Genomic DNA, 16042 nt, shown 5'->3' with positions numbered 1-16042 from the left:
CCAAAGTCAAGAAATGCTTTGTTTTCAGATGCCCAGGGTTATGTTTTAATGTATGTGACAAGTAGTGATGTCAATAAGATTAGAGTTTTTTGTTGAGGATGGTTCCCATTTTTAAAAAAGGAATTGCATGCCCCATTTCACAGAAGCCCCATTAATGTGGACATGACCATTTAATCATGAGTAGATGTTGTCCTCCAATTCTAATATCTTGTATAAAGTCCACAATGCAAGACTGCTAAACACTCACCAAAATTCTCTTCAACTCGTCTGTACTTTTTTAATTATCCAGAACATAGTCCATTTTCTTGGCAGTGTTTCCATCATGTACATACTGATCTGCTAGAAGAAGCTTTTGAAGATTAGTCTTATTTCTGCTATTTTATTTTAAACTTTATTGAATCTTTCCATGGATGATATTGAGTGTTGTAAAGTGAACATCTTTCTAGTTTGCATCTTTTGGGGCTTTTCAGGGTTAGAGGTAGCATGGAAGCCTTCTTAATTCAGAGTCAGAAGAGTAAGATGGAGATACTGGAAGAACGTAGAGAAATGTGAAGCGTCCAGGAAAGCAGAAAAACAGAAATATAGAAATTACTCTGTGCAAGAAATGTCGAATGAAATTAAAAGAAAGTGAGCTATTTAGGGAAGAAGGTAGTAGATAGAAAGAATAGTCTGTCATTTTGGGGACAGGGTAATTCTTAGACATAGAGGGGGCATGGCTTCATGTCCAGGCAGGAACTTCCTATGTGGACCTGGATAGTTTCTTTGACTTACCAGACCCTAAATTCTGCAGACTGATTCCATTTCTTGGACAACTGGTAAGAGAGTAAGAATCCATTAATCATTGCAAGGTACAATGGAGACAGATGTGGATGCCATATAGTGGTGTTTATGCCTAATAAACAGTGAGTGCTACCTTATGGTTTAACATCTGAATGAAACTTACCAAGTACACAAAAAAATGGAGGTGAAAAATCAAATGAAATAAACTAGATTCTTTAGAATTTGTATAATCCTTTGTCCTGTATTTCTGCCATCTCCTTTCTTTTAATATTGTAGTAATCATGCTCTTTCACCACTTCCCATTCCAAATGTTGTCAACACATGATAAACAACATGTTGTATATTTAATTATAATAAACTGTGTCAAACTTTGAGAATTTTTTTCTTTATTAACATCTCTTAAGTGTTTGGTATTTTGCACTTTACTTGGAATTTGTATCATCTGTACTTAGTGGTATTGCACTGACAGAAATACATCTCTGTATGTCTGTATGTTTGTGTAGGTTACAATTCTGATACTAACTCACGTTAATTCCTCCCTCGGCAGGCACTGAAGTACATTGGAAACAAAGTACGAAGACAAAGGATGTGGGGAGGCCCAAAGAAAACAAAGATGGAAGAGGCACGAGAGCTGCTAGCATCAACTATTCTGACCCATGTTCTTGTATGTAATTTTTTTTTTTTAAACTGGAGTAATTTTGTGTGGTTATTTATGTGGTGAGCTTTGTTGCCAGGGAAAAATGTCTTTTATTGCTTTGTAGCTGAAATAAAGTAAATCATCCTCAAAATAAAAGGGAAGACTTGGATTGAGTCAAAAGTAATCTGTATGTTTATGAAATGCTGTACCACTGAACTACTTGTCATATTATGCATATTTTCTGCATAGCCAGGCAGTATCAGCTGTTGGGTCAGGACCTTATTCTCATGACCTATACATTTATTCTGATTTGTTTTCATTTACTATCTGTTTCAATGGCACTAATGTATATTACTCTTAGCATTTTTTTAGAAGGTAAAGTGCACAAATCCCTTTTGTTACTACTTAGACAGTCTAGATTACCCATTGATTTAAATGGATGTGTTTGTCTGAATAAGAACTAAAGAACTGATCCTGAAACATCAGTATGTTTTTCTTTTTTTTTCTTTTTTTTTATTTACAGGTGAAGGAGTTCAATTTTCGTGCCAAATGCATATACACAGCAGTAATGGTGCGCAGAGTAATTTTGGCTCAAGGAGAAAATAAAGTAGATGACAGAGACTACTACGGAAATAAACGTTTGGAGCTGGCAGGGCAGGTGAGTTTTTATATCTAGCAAAGTGCTCTTTTGGGGTTTTGTTACTGTCTATTTTTAGAAAATGCAGAATAAGGAGCATCCCCATCTTCTCAATTGAAATGTTTTTCTTCTCATTTTATTTTTGTTGGCTTTTCTGTGTTGACTCACAAGTGTACTTCCCTTATTGAGACTAATAAATTATATCCTCACTTTTGTATTGCCTCTTCATACCAGATAAAAGGACAGAGCAGTATAAATACCGCATCAGTTCTAGTTCCATTATAACACTGTTAGTGCCAAGACAGCAGCAGTAAGATCCGTCTTAGTGTCCCCCTCTAAGCAACTGGGTAAGAGAATAAACTGGAACCAAGTAGGTGCCTGCATGTCAGGTCTAGGCTGTCCCACTGTGGAGAACCCAGCTTGTGTAGCAGCTCACAGAACAGCCACTTAAGCCTCTTGTAAATTGTAGAAGCCCATAAGATTGCGTATTTGTTGTCAACTGCTTTGCTAGCCTCTGAAATAGCACAAATTAACAAAATAAGTGGTTTAAAGTTAACTTGAGCAACTAATGAAAGTGGATTGTGTGGACTTCTCTGCTTGCAGAATTTTGGCACTGGAAGTAGAAGCAGTAACAAAGAGCTGTGAAGGAGGGAATGGTTTGAGGTTTCTGACTGGCACCATTCTTTTGCAGAGGGGGTGGCAGTTCACAGCTGTTGGCCAAACTACATTCTCCTAATGCAATGGGAATTTGCCTATCAGGTGAAGGAACTGCTTGCTTACCATGGCATGGATTCTTCCTTGCCATGTGTGATTATTTGATTAACCAATTTAGATTAGGATTGGAGTTCTTTGCTGTGCTCTGTATTAACTTCAGTTGGAGTTTTGGCAGTCAGTATCGTCTCTGGTTATTGATCATGCATCAGAAATTCAGACAAGTATACAAATAGGAAAAAAAAATTTACAATGAGGATGGTGGAATACTGGAACAGGTTGCCCGGAGAGGTGCTGGATGCCCCATCCCTGGAAACGTTCAAGGCCAGGTTGGACGGGGCGCTGAGCAGCCTGATCTATCAGAATTATCAGAATTATCAAGATCAAGATTGGAAAAGACCTAAAAGATCATCCAGTCCAACCATCACCAATACTTCTCAGCTAAATCATATCCCTATCTGGTTGGAGATGTCCCTGCTCCGTGCAGGGGGGTTGGACTAGATGACCTATAAAGGTCCCTTCCAACCCTAACCATTCTATGATTCTATGATAATGCACCAGGTTGGAGAAACTGTGCATCTCTGCTCCCCACATAATTTATACTGGGATTTCTGTTGCAGCGCAAGTAACAATATCTATTCCTTTTTGTTCATATCCAGTGGGAATTTTCATCTTATTGTACTTTTTAAGATGTTTGCTTGCATATTGTCTCTTATTTGTATTCCTTTTCCCACCCTGCCCTCTCCTCCTTGCACAGATGGGAACACACGCACAGAGCATGCCATTATTGTAGAGTGAAAACATGTACTTTGCTTCATAGTTTTCTGAAAAAACTAAGATGACAGTCTTGAACATGCTTTAAGCAAAAATACAAGGAAAAAAAACCTCTTAACCTGTTAGGGGAAAAAAAAAAATCCTTTCTTCAAATTAATATGTTGACTGTTCATCAAACTTTTGTGCTGAAGCAGAACATATTTTTAAAGTAAAAGGAGTAGTAAGAGGACATTAGTGCAATATTATAATGGGGCAAATAAGTTGTATTGGATTTATTTGATTTCTGCTGTAATGGTTTTGTTGTAGTTCAGTATGACTAATCAGTAAAATTAGTTGTTGCTTTGTCATCATATTGTTCTTATTTAACTGGACTGAAGGAGCAGTTTGTTTTTTCATAATATTTTAAGAGGCAGAAAGTAGAGCAGGTGAAAAGTTTTCTGCAAGCTGTAAGAAAAAGGCCTCTGCTCACACGGATGTTAACAACCAAAGTCGTTTTGCATTAACTGGGAAGAGGTTTTAAATGTAGAGGATCATCATTACAAAGCCAATGCATATTTTTTCTACGTCAAGGATAACTATGCAGGGGGGGTTATAGCACTTAGATTAAGAGTAGTTTTGGCTCCCTTGTGATATTTTAGAGGCTCGTTTCAAGCTGAACACTTCAATTGCTCTCTGCTGTGTTATCAATGTAATATTAATTTGATTGGCTTACAGACTAAAAAGTGTAGAGATTTTTTGCCACTTTCTAAATGTTTGTGTTTAGCTGAAGTTTGTGTGGATAAAATGGCTGGTGGTTTTTGGTTTGGTTTTTTTTGTTTGTTTGTTTGTTTTTTAATGCCAGCGTGTTCCCGGAATAAAAATTCCGTTGACTTAAAATTTGAATAAAGAAACAAAAAGAAAATATTCCCATGTGAGGAGAAAAACATAGCAAGCTAAACAATGTAAAGACATAAAAGGCATTGTGTTTATAAAAATGTGTGAAAACAATAGCTGCTAATTTCACACCCCATGGGACAAGAGAGTACGAAATGTGCTTTAGCTTTAGATAACAGAGTTGTATCCAGTAGCCAAGCTGGTTTACAGAGCTTTCTCTTAGTCTTTCTGCCACTAGAGGCTCGGTAGGCCAGGTGCCAGCTGAAGTGTTAGCAAAACCTACCGATTTCAGGCTTAATCTTTTCACCTACCTTTTCTCTTTCCTTAATGTGTTCATTATTTGCTAAGCATTACTCCGTTCTTTGTCCTCATATTTTTTTTTGTTTCTAATGCAGCTTGCTTTGTATGGGTGAGATATGGAACAGCACCAAAATCCGGCACCCTGGAAAGCAAGGGATTTCTACCCTGTGACAAAAGAATACCGTCTTGACTTCAGAGATTGCCTAATCCCAGCTGTTCTGATAATATAATTAAGGCTGCCTAATGTCTTTAATTTTGCAACCAGTTTGTGTGAAAGGGAGAATTTGGCACTCTAAAGGCTTAAACGCTAAATAGCAATCTCAAGGCACCTAATTAGAATTCTCTGACATTAAGCTAATTGGCGAAACTGTATTTCAGCAGCTTAACTTCTGTATTAATTTTTCTTAGGATTTTCAATGAAAATCAATTGATGAGCTGTCAGTATTTATTTTTTTTAAATATAATTTGCTCTTTAGTGCTCCTGTCTGAAGCAGGCTGAAAGACCCTGGACTAAGTATGAAATCCATTGAATATTATCACTGGCATTCCATCCTTTTTCTTTAATCAGTTGCTCTTGACCTAAATAATGTGGTTATTGTGAGACTCTGCTTTGCCAGATAGTCAGAGCTCTTACAGACCGAGAGTCTGTGAGTGAAATTAGCAAAGTATGATGCTTTTCAGAATGGCAAATAGTAGCAAGTTGTGTACTTGGGATGTAACTTACTTTATTAGTTCAGAGAAAAGAAAGGATGACATGGCTTTATAATCCCTATGGCATGTGGCATTAGGAGATTTTGGCAATTTTGTGATCAAGAAATCAAATATGAAAACATTTTCTGATTTAATTTTTTAAAATGTTCTGTCAAATGTTTTGTTAAATACTTAAACTGTACTCAAACCTGTTGAGATCAAGTGTATACCATGACTGATTTTGAAGAGTCTAGTTCTTATTTAACAAGACATAACTTATGTCTTATCAGACATCTTATAACTGTACACATTCCTTCCTTTTGCTTTTTCCCAACATTTGAAATAAGTCCCTCATAATCTAGTTTTTGTAGACTCCAGTGAGTTCTCCTTCTTAATATGATGCTTCGTAAAAGATGCTTTTATTTCTGGTGGAAATTTGATTTAAATAAGCTGTGACATCTCAGGTGAGTTGCAGGTGACTGGATTTCTTTTGACAGTGGTGAGAGGGTATCACCTTGTAAACGTTAATGGTACTACAAGCATCAGGAAGGGAAAGAGGGTCTACAACACCTTCCTCTCATGCCAGGGTCAGGTCAAAAAAAACCCCACTTAAACAGTTTTCAGCAAAAACTCCAGAATGGGAACAGGATTCCATTTTTGTCAAGGGTTAGCATACAGTGTGTGTTATCACTGACTTTACAATTTAGTGACTGAACACTAAGTGTTCCTTATCTCTTGTAGAGTAGACTCTCAAAGATAATCCAGTCTTGTTCTCCATAAAGACCAGTGGGAGTTTCTTATTGCAAATCAGGTGTCTGTCTAGAGTTTCCAGGTGTTATTTGTTACATTTTTATTCCTAAAAGCATTTGCGATGCCAGTGAAAAGGGTAGCTTGTAATTTAGTTAGCTGCTTAACAGCGTCATTTGCCAAATGCTTTGGTCAGCCCAGCTTGGCCATGTAGGTAAAGGAAAGCGAATGAAGGCTCGTGGCCCATTGTGGTTTGATTTCTTGTTTCCAGAAGGTGAGGAAAAGTTGAGACTATGTCTGATGGAGACAGTTAAAATTCAGTTTAATTCTGCACGTACAGAAATGACATTGTGCAACTGACTTCAGAATGTCTTAGCTTGTGGTGGCTGAATACCTAGCTTGGTCAGCCCTGCCAATGCCTTGTACACTGGGAACTACATTTATGATATTGGTAGCTGCTGCATTTTTAACTCTTCTGACATTGGAGCTGCTGTAGAATAGAGTTCCAGGGCAGGGACTGCAAAGCTTTAGAATGTACATTGCTTGCTTGCAAAGCTAATCATTGTGAAAACTTAAGATGTATCCCGTAATGCAGATTTAAGTGTTTTGGGAAGCTATTAGTGTCTGCAAGGAGAGGTTAAACAAACTGCAGAAGCAAAGCAGACTGGAGAGCAAAAAAAGTCAGATCAAAACTTTGGACGCCTTTTCCTTTTATGGCTATTTTAAGAACTAAAAGTAATTAGTATACATCTACAGGAAATAGTTGGCTTAAATTGGAGCACTTTTGAAGGATTGTATTGCTGGGTTTGTTTTTTTTCAATTCAGCTGTGTTAAGTGGCTTTTTTTTTTTTAAAAAAAAAAAACAAAACAGATGTGGAAGAGCATTGTGCTTTCCAAATAGTAGCACTTCTAGAAAAGGATGACAGATGTTGAACTAGGTGGACTCTCCGTGGGCGTAATCGGTTTTCCATAGATGGCGATTGGCAGAAAGTAGCAGGATAAAAGTGTATCTGAGTGAGGAAGTTGCCTGTGCAACCTGAGATATGTCTTGCCTACTGTCAAGAGCAGAGGTTGCTTCTGGGCCCCTAAAAAAAGTCTCTTTTAGTTCTGCTTGTCCAGAAGTAATGGTAACTGTGCACCATTTGTACTTCAGTCTGGTCTTGCAAACTGTGCGCTGCCTCCAGTCTCTGTACTGCTGAGTTGCTTCCCCTAAGGGCCCCTTACAGTCACTTGGATGTCTGTCTTGTCCATTTTAAGTAGCTCCTGGGAAGGGGCCCTTTAAACAGACTTTTTTACTTTTAATAACAGAATATCTCAAAGGGACTCTTCCGTTATTGCTTTACTGCAATTATTCCATCCAGTGTTAGAACAGGACCTCGTCTTGCCTCCAAATCTTGTGTGCAATTCAGGGTCATACATTTAGTGTATTAAATCTTTTAAAAGAGTTTGTGACTTTAGGAAGGAAAAAGTAGCTCAACTGGATTATAATATAGCAGATTAGGGAAAACAGTTAGCAAATGGATAGCATAGAGATGGATGGGTATACTAAGATTTTGTGAATGCAGGGTTAAAGCAAACCAAGAAGGGATAAATGCAAGGTTTAGATTATTCTTCTACTTAATTTGCTTTCTATTATGAGATAATTTGTCTAATATTGCACTTTAACAAGGCAAAAAAACTTGTGAGAAAAGTATCATTTGAGAAACAGAGAGGATATTTTTTAACCGACAAGAAGTATAAAGGTAGAAATATTAAAGATGTCTTGTTCCCCTCCCCATTTCCCAAACCTGGAGAAGTATCATTTTTCCCTTAATCCAATTGTTTTGTATTTCCAGCTTCTTTCACTTCTTTTTGAAGATTTGTTCAAAAAATTTAACTCTGAACTGAAAAAGATTGCTGACCAGGTAATCCCCAAGCAACGTGCAGCTCAGTTTGATGTAGTGAAGCATATGCGTCAAGACCAAATCACCAATGGCATGGTCAATGCCATCTCCACAGTAAGTATTTTTGTTTTCATTCCAGTGTGTACAGTTTTTCCACCATAGTGAATGATGAAAATATGTAAATTTTGTTCTGATGATACTACCATCTTTTGTCATAAAAGCAAATCTATTTAACATTCTTTATAGATTAAAATTGCAAAACTCTGTCACGGGCAGGGCTTTTGTAATTCACTGAAGAGTTATTAATCATGAAACCACTTTTTATTTCACTATTTACTTCAAAGTGATGTTTTAGTTTTTGTGAAGGAATTGTAGAAACAAGCAAATTCAAAACAGCGATCATGTTTCTGTTTGTCCAACTTGCTGTCTTCTAGGTTCTACTTGATTATGTAGTTCATGGTATTTTTTATTATCTGGATTTAGCTAGGCTCAGGTTACATCATGTGTCCAAAAGGTGGTTGAAAAACAGCAGGAAAACATCATGAACAGAAGACAACTTGGGGGGAGTGGGAAGGGAAAAAAAAAAAAAGCTGCATTTTGAGCTCTTTAAGGGTGATGCCTTTTTATTCATATGGAGTTGCTAGTATGAGCAAATTTGCAGCACAGAAATTAGTGCGTCTCTGCTAACGATACCGAACTAGTTAACAGGGAGAACTGCTACATGCTATATTATTGCAAAACACCGCCATAATTAAGCCTTCAAATATTTATTATTTATCTTGCTTAGATTTTAGCCTGTGTCTGCCTTCTGCTGGAATGGATAATTTCATTCGTGCCAGCACACAAGAACAAAAATACAATTACTAACTTTGTCTCTTACTTTACACATCTGCAAGAGCAATTTGTGAGATCGTTCCTGAAATCTAGCTACTAGCTTGTAAATTACTTTGAAATCCATGATTTTTTAAGAAATTAGATTAGTCTAAGTAGTTTAGTAGCTGGTAAAATTGTGCAACTTAATTTTTAATTTTTGGAACTCTTGAGAGGTCTTTTCTGCCTAGCATGAAACTGAGGTTTTTCTTCAGTTCTTGTAAACAAAATTTACTCCACAAATTGCATCCAAAACCACCAGCAGTCTGTTACTTACAAATCCCCAGTGTTAAAGCTTATCACTATTTAATTTTATGAGTGTCCCAAATGTAGTTAAATCTCTACAGTGCACGTAACCAAAACAATTGGCAGATTTGTTTCTCTAAATGCTAGTGCTTTCTTCTAGCCAGTGCCAGTTTTTCCATTTGGACTGACAGAGATAAATCTGCAAACTATTCAGTACATATTGTAAAGTCTTCCTTCTTCCACTGTCTTTGGACTTCTTTTTACTGCCACATAAGCAGTCAAACACCATCTGCTCTTAAGAATTGAAAATAATTTGTCAGGAACAATGCCCAGTGCATACTATTCAAGAGATTAAGCAAATACCATAAAAATCATTCTTGGAAATGACAATCTCCGATCTCACCAGAATGCTTCAATGGTAGTCTCAAAGAGCATGAAATAACTCAGCGGATACCTAATTACACCAGTTACATGCAAAAGAATTTGTAGCACCACTACATCAACTGTACAGTGGTGTTCACTGATATTTGCTACATGTCTTCTTTTTACCCAGGAAAACACCAGAAGAGAGGGTAGATCAGGCAGTAATGCCATAGACCTAATAGACCTGCCAGTGTCTGCAGAATTATCCGATGCTGCTGAGGGAACAACTCTCAGTTTAGAGGAGTTTTCAGTAGGAGGTTCTCTACTGGGATGATCTCACAACAACCCTGGCCTAATTTGGGGGCTTTGGGACAATTTTTTGAAGGAGTCACCCTGTCATGTCCAAAGCACAAAGAATTTTTCATATTATTTCTTCAGGCAGCATTTTTACCTCCCCTTTCCTCTGGTCTTTGAGATTTCAGTCTTCTGGGCAGTGAAGAAGAAACCACATGCTAGTTTAGACTACGGATGCAATCATTTCCAATGTGAGGAAAAAACTACTAATTTATTGTATTCTTCCACTTATATTCTGATAACTCCCAGTCCTTAAAGAATTAAATGGTCAGTGAGTGAACCCTTCCTAAGAAGGGTGAGCAAGTGGACAGGTTTCTTTTGACTGACTTACCTTTGGGCATTGTGTCTTCCAACTTTCTGTAATAAGGAAAAAAGGAAAGTTCTGCAAAGTATTTGAACTCTCCAGTGGAAGCAAATAGCAAAATCATTGGGATTGGTGGTGGTTTCTTGCTGTTCATCACAAAATGGGATTGTGCTGTTAATGTATAAATAAAGAAGCCAAGGAAATCACCTTCTAAAAGGATTTCAGTATAGTACAGGAAATAAGCTTCAAATTGTTTGTTAGCATTGGTGAGCTAAGCTTATCAAAAACGCTACAGGAATCAGCAGAAGGCAATTCTTGGGAAAGCATTGCCTTTGAGATCTTCATTGCCTCTGGACTGACCAGTAACATGATGGCTGGAGTAAACAGTGGTAATTGGGACAGAAACTCACTGTATTCACTGACTTGGGTGCTGAGAGCTGTGTATGGAGTAGATGTCATGAAGTTAAAATATGCAGGACCACGTTTCTAGATCTTACAGTAGAGATTATTAAATCTGCTTGGCATAAAAACATAGTTGTGTCCTAGAACAATCTCTGAACTCCTCTGTTCTCTTAATTAAAACCACAAGTGATACTGTCTGTGATAGTCCTGAAACATGAAACCTCTGACATATGTATGGATCTTGCATTTCATAGTTGTAATCCTATCAGAGAAGTTGGATAGACCTGACCACCCCCGACTCCTCTTCTGTGAGAAGACACATGAGTCGGTCTTCTTCCTCTGAATTCTAAAAACAAAAGGCTTCAAGAAAGTACAGATGGCTTTGATGTCCAGTATAAATGCCTATGTTTCCTACCAAAATAACAAGTCATGGAACAGGCAGAATTGAAAGTTTGTGGGATCTATTATATAAGTGGTTTCACCCAAAATACCTTTTGTTTTAAATACTTGAAAAAAAATCTATAAAGGGAGAACAGAAAATGATTTAATGTAGCTAAATTTGCGTATTGGTTTACACGTGAGGGACAGATGATGAAGAAACTTTGTGTCATTGAATACATAATAGCCAAAGTTTCCTCTCATCTGAAAGAGCAGTTCTTTTGTTTTAACTTTTTTTAATACTTAGTACAAGTATGTTATAACTAGTAGTTTATATGCAGACAGGTAATTAGAAAGTTGTTTTATATAAATGGGCAATATTTACTGTGCAAAGCTCCTGAGATGTCATTCTATCTAGATACTGAAAAAAAGACATGTCAAGATGGGGATAAACTGCAAGAACTTTTTGAATGTTCATTTCATTCTACAGGGAAATTGGTCTCTGAAGAGATTCAAAATGGACCGCCAAGGTGTGACACAAGTATTGTCCCGCTTGTCTTATATATCTGCTCTGGGAATGATGACTAGAATCTCTTCTCAGTTTGAAAAGACAAGGAAAGTGAGTGGTCCTCGGTCACTACAACCATCTCAGTGGGGGATGCTCTGCCCATCTGACACTCCTGAAGGAGAGGTGAGGAATTTCTGTTTTGTTTTCAGTGTTTCATATCCTGAGGACTGGAGACATTGTTTATTTCAAAGTAGGTGATCCTCCATCAGAGGAAAAATTCTGATGAGGAGGTTTCTGGAGAGATAAATTGTCCTCAGCCTAATAATACAACTTGTGTATCTTCTCACATCCCATCTATTTATTTACATCTTGGTCCTCTTTACTATATTGCCTTTTTTCTCCTACCTGAGTGGACTGTCTGGAAACTGTTCAGAAATCATTTGGCTGCATGAGAATGACATGAAGCCTTCCATTTTTGCAGCAGAGCTACTTGCCCTCTTTTGATCAGGGCAGAGAGAAAGGAGTCCTAAACTCTTATCCCTTTATTCTGTAATAAATGTTCTGTTTTGAAATTGTAGCGTCAATCTGCAATTTTTCTACAAATATATATTAATATTACAGAAATAACTTTAGCCTTTAGCTTGAGGAAGAAAAACATCTTTCTATGTTCTACTTTAAAAACATCATCCAGCTATTTTAACCAAGCAGTTGATGCTTACAGTCTTTTTTTTTTTTGTTTTTCTTTTTTTTTCCCCCCAGAGTACCGGGGGAACTCTGAATTTTCTGGCATAAATATGTAATTAATATGAGCTAGCCTCATTAAGCAGCTGAAATAAAATTGCACTATATAAGATACTTGGATATTTTTAATTTAAAAATGTTAAAGTTTGTGTTACAATGTACAGGATATCTGGAAAATTGATAAATAGACTGATTTTGTATTTCCATTATGTTTCTAAGTAGCTCTTCCTTTGGAGAGAGAAATACAGAGTTATGCATGGTTGGATAACTTAAGAACTACAGATTCATCGCCTGTATTTTTTTATTAGTTTGTAAATACTAAAATATAATATTTCAGTGTGATATAAAAAATTCTTCCTTTCTTCCTTCCTGATTTTCAGTATAGTTGATTTGTTTCATTTCTTTCACTTTATACTTTGACTTTTTTTTGTAACTCATAAGTACCATTTTGTAAGAAAGATATATGTATAGTATTAATACTTTGAAATAAAATGGATGAAAGGTACTTTTTTTTTTTATTTTAGGCTTGTGGTTTGGTTAAAAACCTTGCCCTCATGACTCACATTACTACGGATATGGAAGATGGCCCAATTATTAAATTAGCCAGTAATCTTGGAGTTGAAGATGTCAACTTACTCTGTGGTGAAGAACTTTCATATCCAAATGTATTCCTTGTTTTCCTTAATGGTATGTAACTTTTCAGCAGTCTGACTCTGATTTGTTGCTGATGGAGAGTTAGGCTTCAGAAATCCTCCAACAATTTTTGGAGCACAGTCAACTGCAGATGCTGTTTTCCACATGTAGATAATTTTATCTGTAAATATTTTGGCAGGGTTAGGCAGAGTAGACAGGCTAGATGATGGCACTTAGTTATCTGAAGCTGTGTCCTCAGAACTCTGAATGCTACTCAGTGTAGCTGTGAAATTGAAGCCTTTTTGAATTTCAGTACTTTTTTTAAGCACATTTGCATGAATAGGCACAAAAATATGTAAATACTGTTACAGATTTGTTTGTTTGTTTTTTTCAGGCATTCACTAATGAAGTACTTTTAAAAGAGAATAACGCTGCTAAGTTTGTAATAACTTAAATTTACGAACTCAGAGCTTCATTCGCAGAAAGTATTTAGTTTCACTGAAATATTTATGTATTTTATATGTATTTATGCAAGTGCCTTTAAAAACAAAGAAAACATCAATTGTTGGCAAAGTTTAGCAATGCTTTTCTCTTTAAAACTACCTTTTAAAGGGAAACTTGCTTTGTGATTAGAAAAAATTAGACCTTGGAAAACTGGCCTCTCTTCTTTGTTAAAGGGATTATTTGGCATGTGTGCTTTGCATCTGCACACTTATGTTCCTTCTACAACTGATCTTTTAGCATTTCTAAATCAACAAGTACTATGATATCAGATTTCAAAACACTGACATTTTTAAAAATACAGCTGTGATTTAAAAATAGCCTTTTGTCAACATCCACTTCCAGGGACTAGTATTTAATGTCTGTCACCATGAATAAGTTCTCCATTTACCTCTGAATTAAACAGCAGTTGTTCTTCAATCCTGCCTTTTCCCAGTAACATAAAAAAGCAACACTTGACCAAACTGCATTCCTTTGCTCTGCTTTTCTATAGCAGCATGTTAAAGATAAGCTTCAGTGAAACCACATGCACTCTTTTCTGCCTCATTTTGTGATCCAGAGGGGAGTGCAGAGCAGAAACACTGGACTCTTCCTTCGTAAGAGTGATATGGAACAAGGTAGTCATGTGCCCAGATGTAGGTGATCTAGTACTAAATGAGGCAAAACAATCTACTGTTCAAGCTACTAGTTTGTGGGTTTCATCCATAAAAAGGCTTGTGGATGGCTGACTTGGTTCTGATTTAAACTTGTGATCTGAGGGCAGAAAAATCTGTTAAGTATAAATCCCTTAAAGTGTAAAGACCTTTGTATTGTCTTAGAAACTCCCTAAACTATCCCTAGGCTATGCTTTGTCTCCTCCTTAAAGTTTTGTTTAAAATGATACCATACTTATTTTTATTTTATATATTAAGATGACTTTGGTCAGGTGACTCTTTAAAAATGAATTTTACTCTCTTGTTTGTTCATCATGCATCAGAATACTTAAGTATGTGCTAAAGTGCCCTGCTAAGATAGCAATGTCATGTTGAGCTAAGTTCCTGAAGGAGGAATTCTGGTGCTGTTGTGAGTGATCACATATATTAAAAATATCAGATCTTTCTAAAATTTCTGACAAGGCAGCACAACAGTTCCTTGGTCTGTTCTTGAAAAACAGCTGAAATTGCCAGGCTTTGGAAGTGTTGTTGGCTTGAACACTAATTGGTGAATGAGCACCTGAGCAGAAACATATTTGAAGAAAGCTGGATGAAGGACAGCATTTGGTTTCTGAAGCTATTTGGAGGCAAACAGATAGATGACCTGTGAATTTATGATGCATTTTATAATGTTTACTGAGATAAAAAAGTAGCCATTTCTTATTTATGCCAGAAAAGGGACGTTTTATGACAACTGTTATTATTTCCAAGAAGTAGGAGGTATGTCTATGCATGCTAGACGTGATCAGAATTTGTAAGTAGAGTTTTGGATATGCAAAGAATGCACCATGAATTTATGATCTTTATGAATAGGTAACATCCTTGGTGTCATACGTGATCATCAGAAATTAGTCAACACGTTTCGGATAATGCGTCGAGCAGGTTATATCAATGAATTTGTTTCCATCTCTACAAATCTTTCTGACAGATGTGTCTACATTTCCTCTGATGGAGGGAGATTGTGCAGGTAAACATGTCCTCAGAATTACCTCACTAGAAACACTGTTTTATGCACTGTAAATACACTGGGGTAAGACTTTCACAAGTAAAGATTTAAGCAAATTCAGTAGGACTTGAGCATCCCTTTTGTCCTTAAATAGCCCTCATTCAAAACAGACAGATCTGAGAAACATACTATATAGTCAAGCAACTTAAAAAAAAAAAACCCAAACAAATAAATTCATTTTATTTTTAAACAAAAGTAAAACCAAAATGCTGCTTCTATCTTTTTTAAGAAAAAAAAGGGAGGAAGGGTTAAAATCAACCTGATTGGCAACTTCAGTGCCCTTGAAGGGGTTTTTTTGCTTCCTGTGAAACGAGTAACAAGCAGCTACTCACCTGATATCCTGTGAGTGTGGCATCACATTTTAGAATGAGAAGCTACTCTTTTTCTTCAAGGGCCTTTACTTCTTATGCAAAACTTGTTCAGGCATTTATATCTATTTGCTAAAATACCAAGAAGTATGTCTCACAGTTCTGGTTTATTTTGTTACTTACCCTTAAGTAGATTCAGTAAATTCAGTAAACCTATAAGGAAGGTCTCCGCCTTGACATGCTTCTACTCGTTGTTAGACAGAAAGAGTGCCTGAATAGCAGTCATGTCACAGAGGAAAGCAAACAGGAACTGAGTGGCTAAAATGAGAAAGAGTGTGAAGTAACAGTATTTTGAGACAGAAAATCTGGTTGTTTTATAGTAGAGGCTAGAGACTCCAGTCAGATTTTGGCAGAACTGTGCTAGGTTATTTACAGGTAAAACCTCTCCAGCCCCAAGTAATTACCCTAAAGAACAAGGCATAAAAGATGAACAAAGCAGAGACTGGGAGAGGCAGCATGAGTTAATAAATAAATGCACATTTTGGCATTGACTAGCTGTGTATGTATTTTGTGCATACTGTAAAGAAGTAGCAGTCACAGCTACAGTTGGTATTCCACCTTATTCATTAATTGAAACTCAGAACATGTTGAATGCAGTTTGAGGCACACGAGAGGCTCTAAAATAGTATATGTACAAATCATCA

The 16042-nt window shown here is 36.6% G+C and overlaps 1 protein-coding gene across 1 annotated transcript in view; it reads left to right on the top strand.

The window, feature by feature from the left end:
* The window catches only part of POLR3B (RNA polymerase III subunit B), a 77680-nt gene that overhangs the window by 23284 nt on the left and 38354 nt on the right, over positions 1-16042 (top strand). Inside the window, exons 11-16 of the mRNA XM_086753992.1 lie at positions 1328-1444; positions 1941-2075; positions 7985-8146; positions 11440-11640; positions 12723-12885; positions 14838-14991. Of these exons, the coding sequence (XP_086610118.1) occupies positions 1328-1444; positions 1941-2075; positions 7985-8146; positions 11440-11640; positions 12723-12885; positions 14838-14991 (932 nt within the window). The remainder of the gene's footprint in view (positions 1-1327; positions 1445-1940; positions 2076-7984; positions 8147-11439; positions 11641-12722; positions 12886-14837; positions 14992-16042) is intronic.

This window comes from Chlamydotis macqueenii, chromosome 1 (genome assembly GCF_036417535.1).
Source record: "Chlamydotis macqueenii isolate bChlMac1 chromosome 1, bChlMac1.mat, whole genome shotgun sequence".
Classification (NCBI taxonomy): domain Eukaryota; kingdom Metazoa; phylum Chordata; class Aves; order Otidiformes; family Otididae; genus Chlamydotis; species Chlamydotis macqueenii.
The sequence above is the reverse complement of the archived record's forward strand: the minus strand, read 5'-3'. Positions and strand labels throughout refer to the sequence as shown.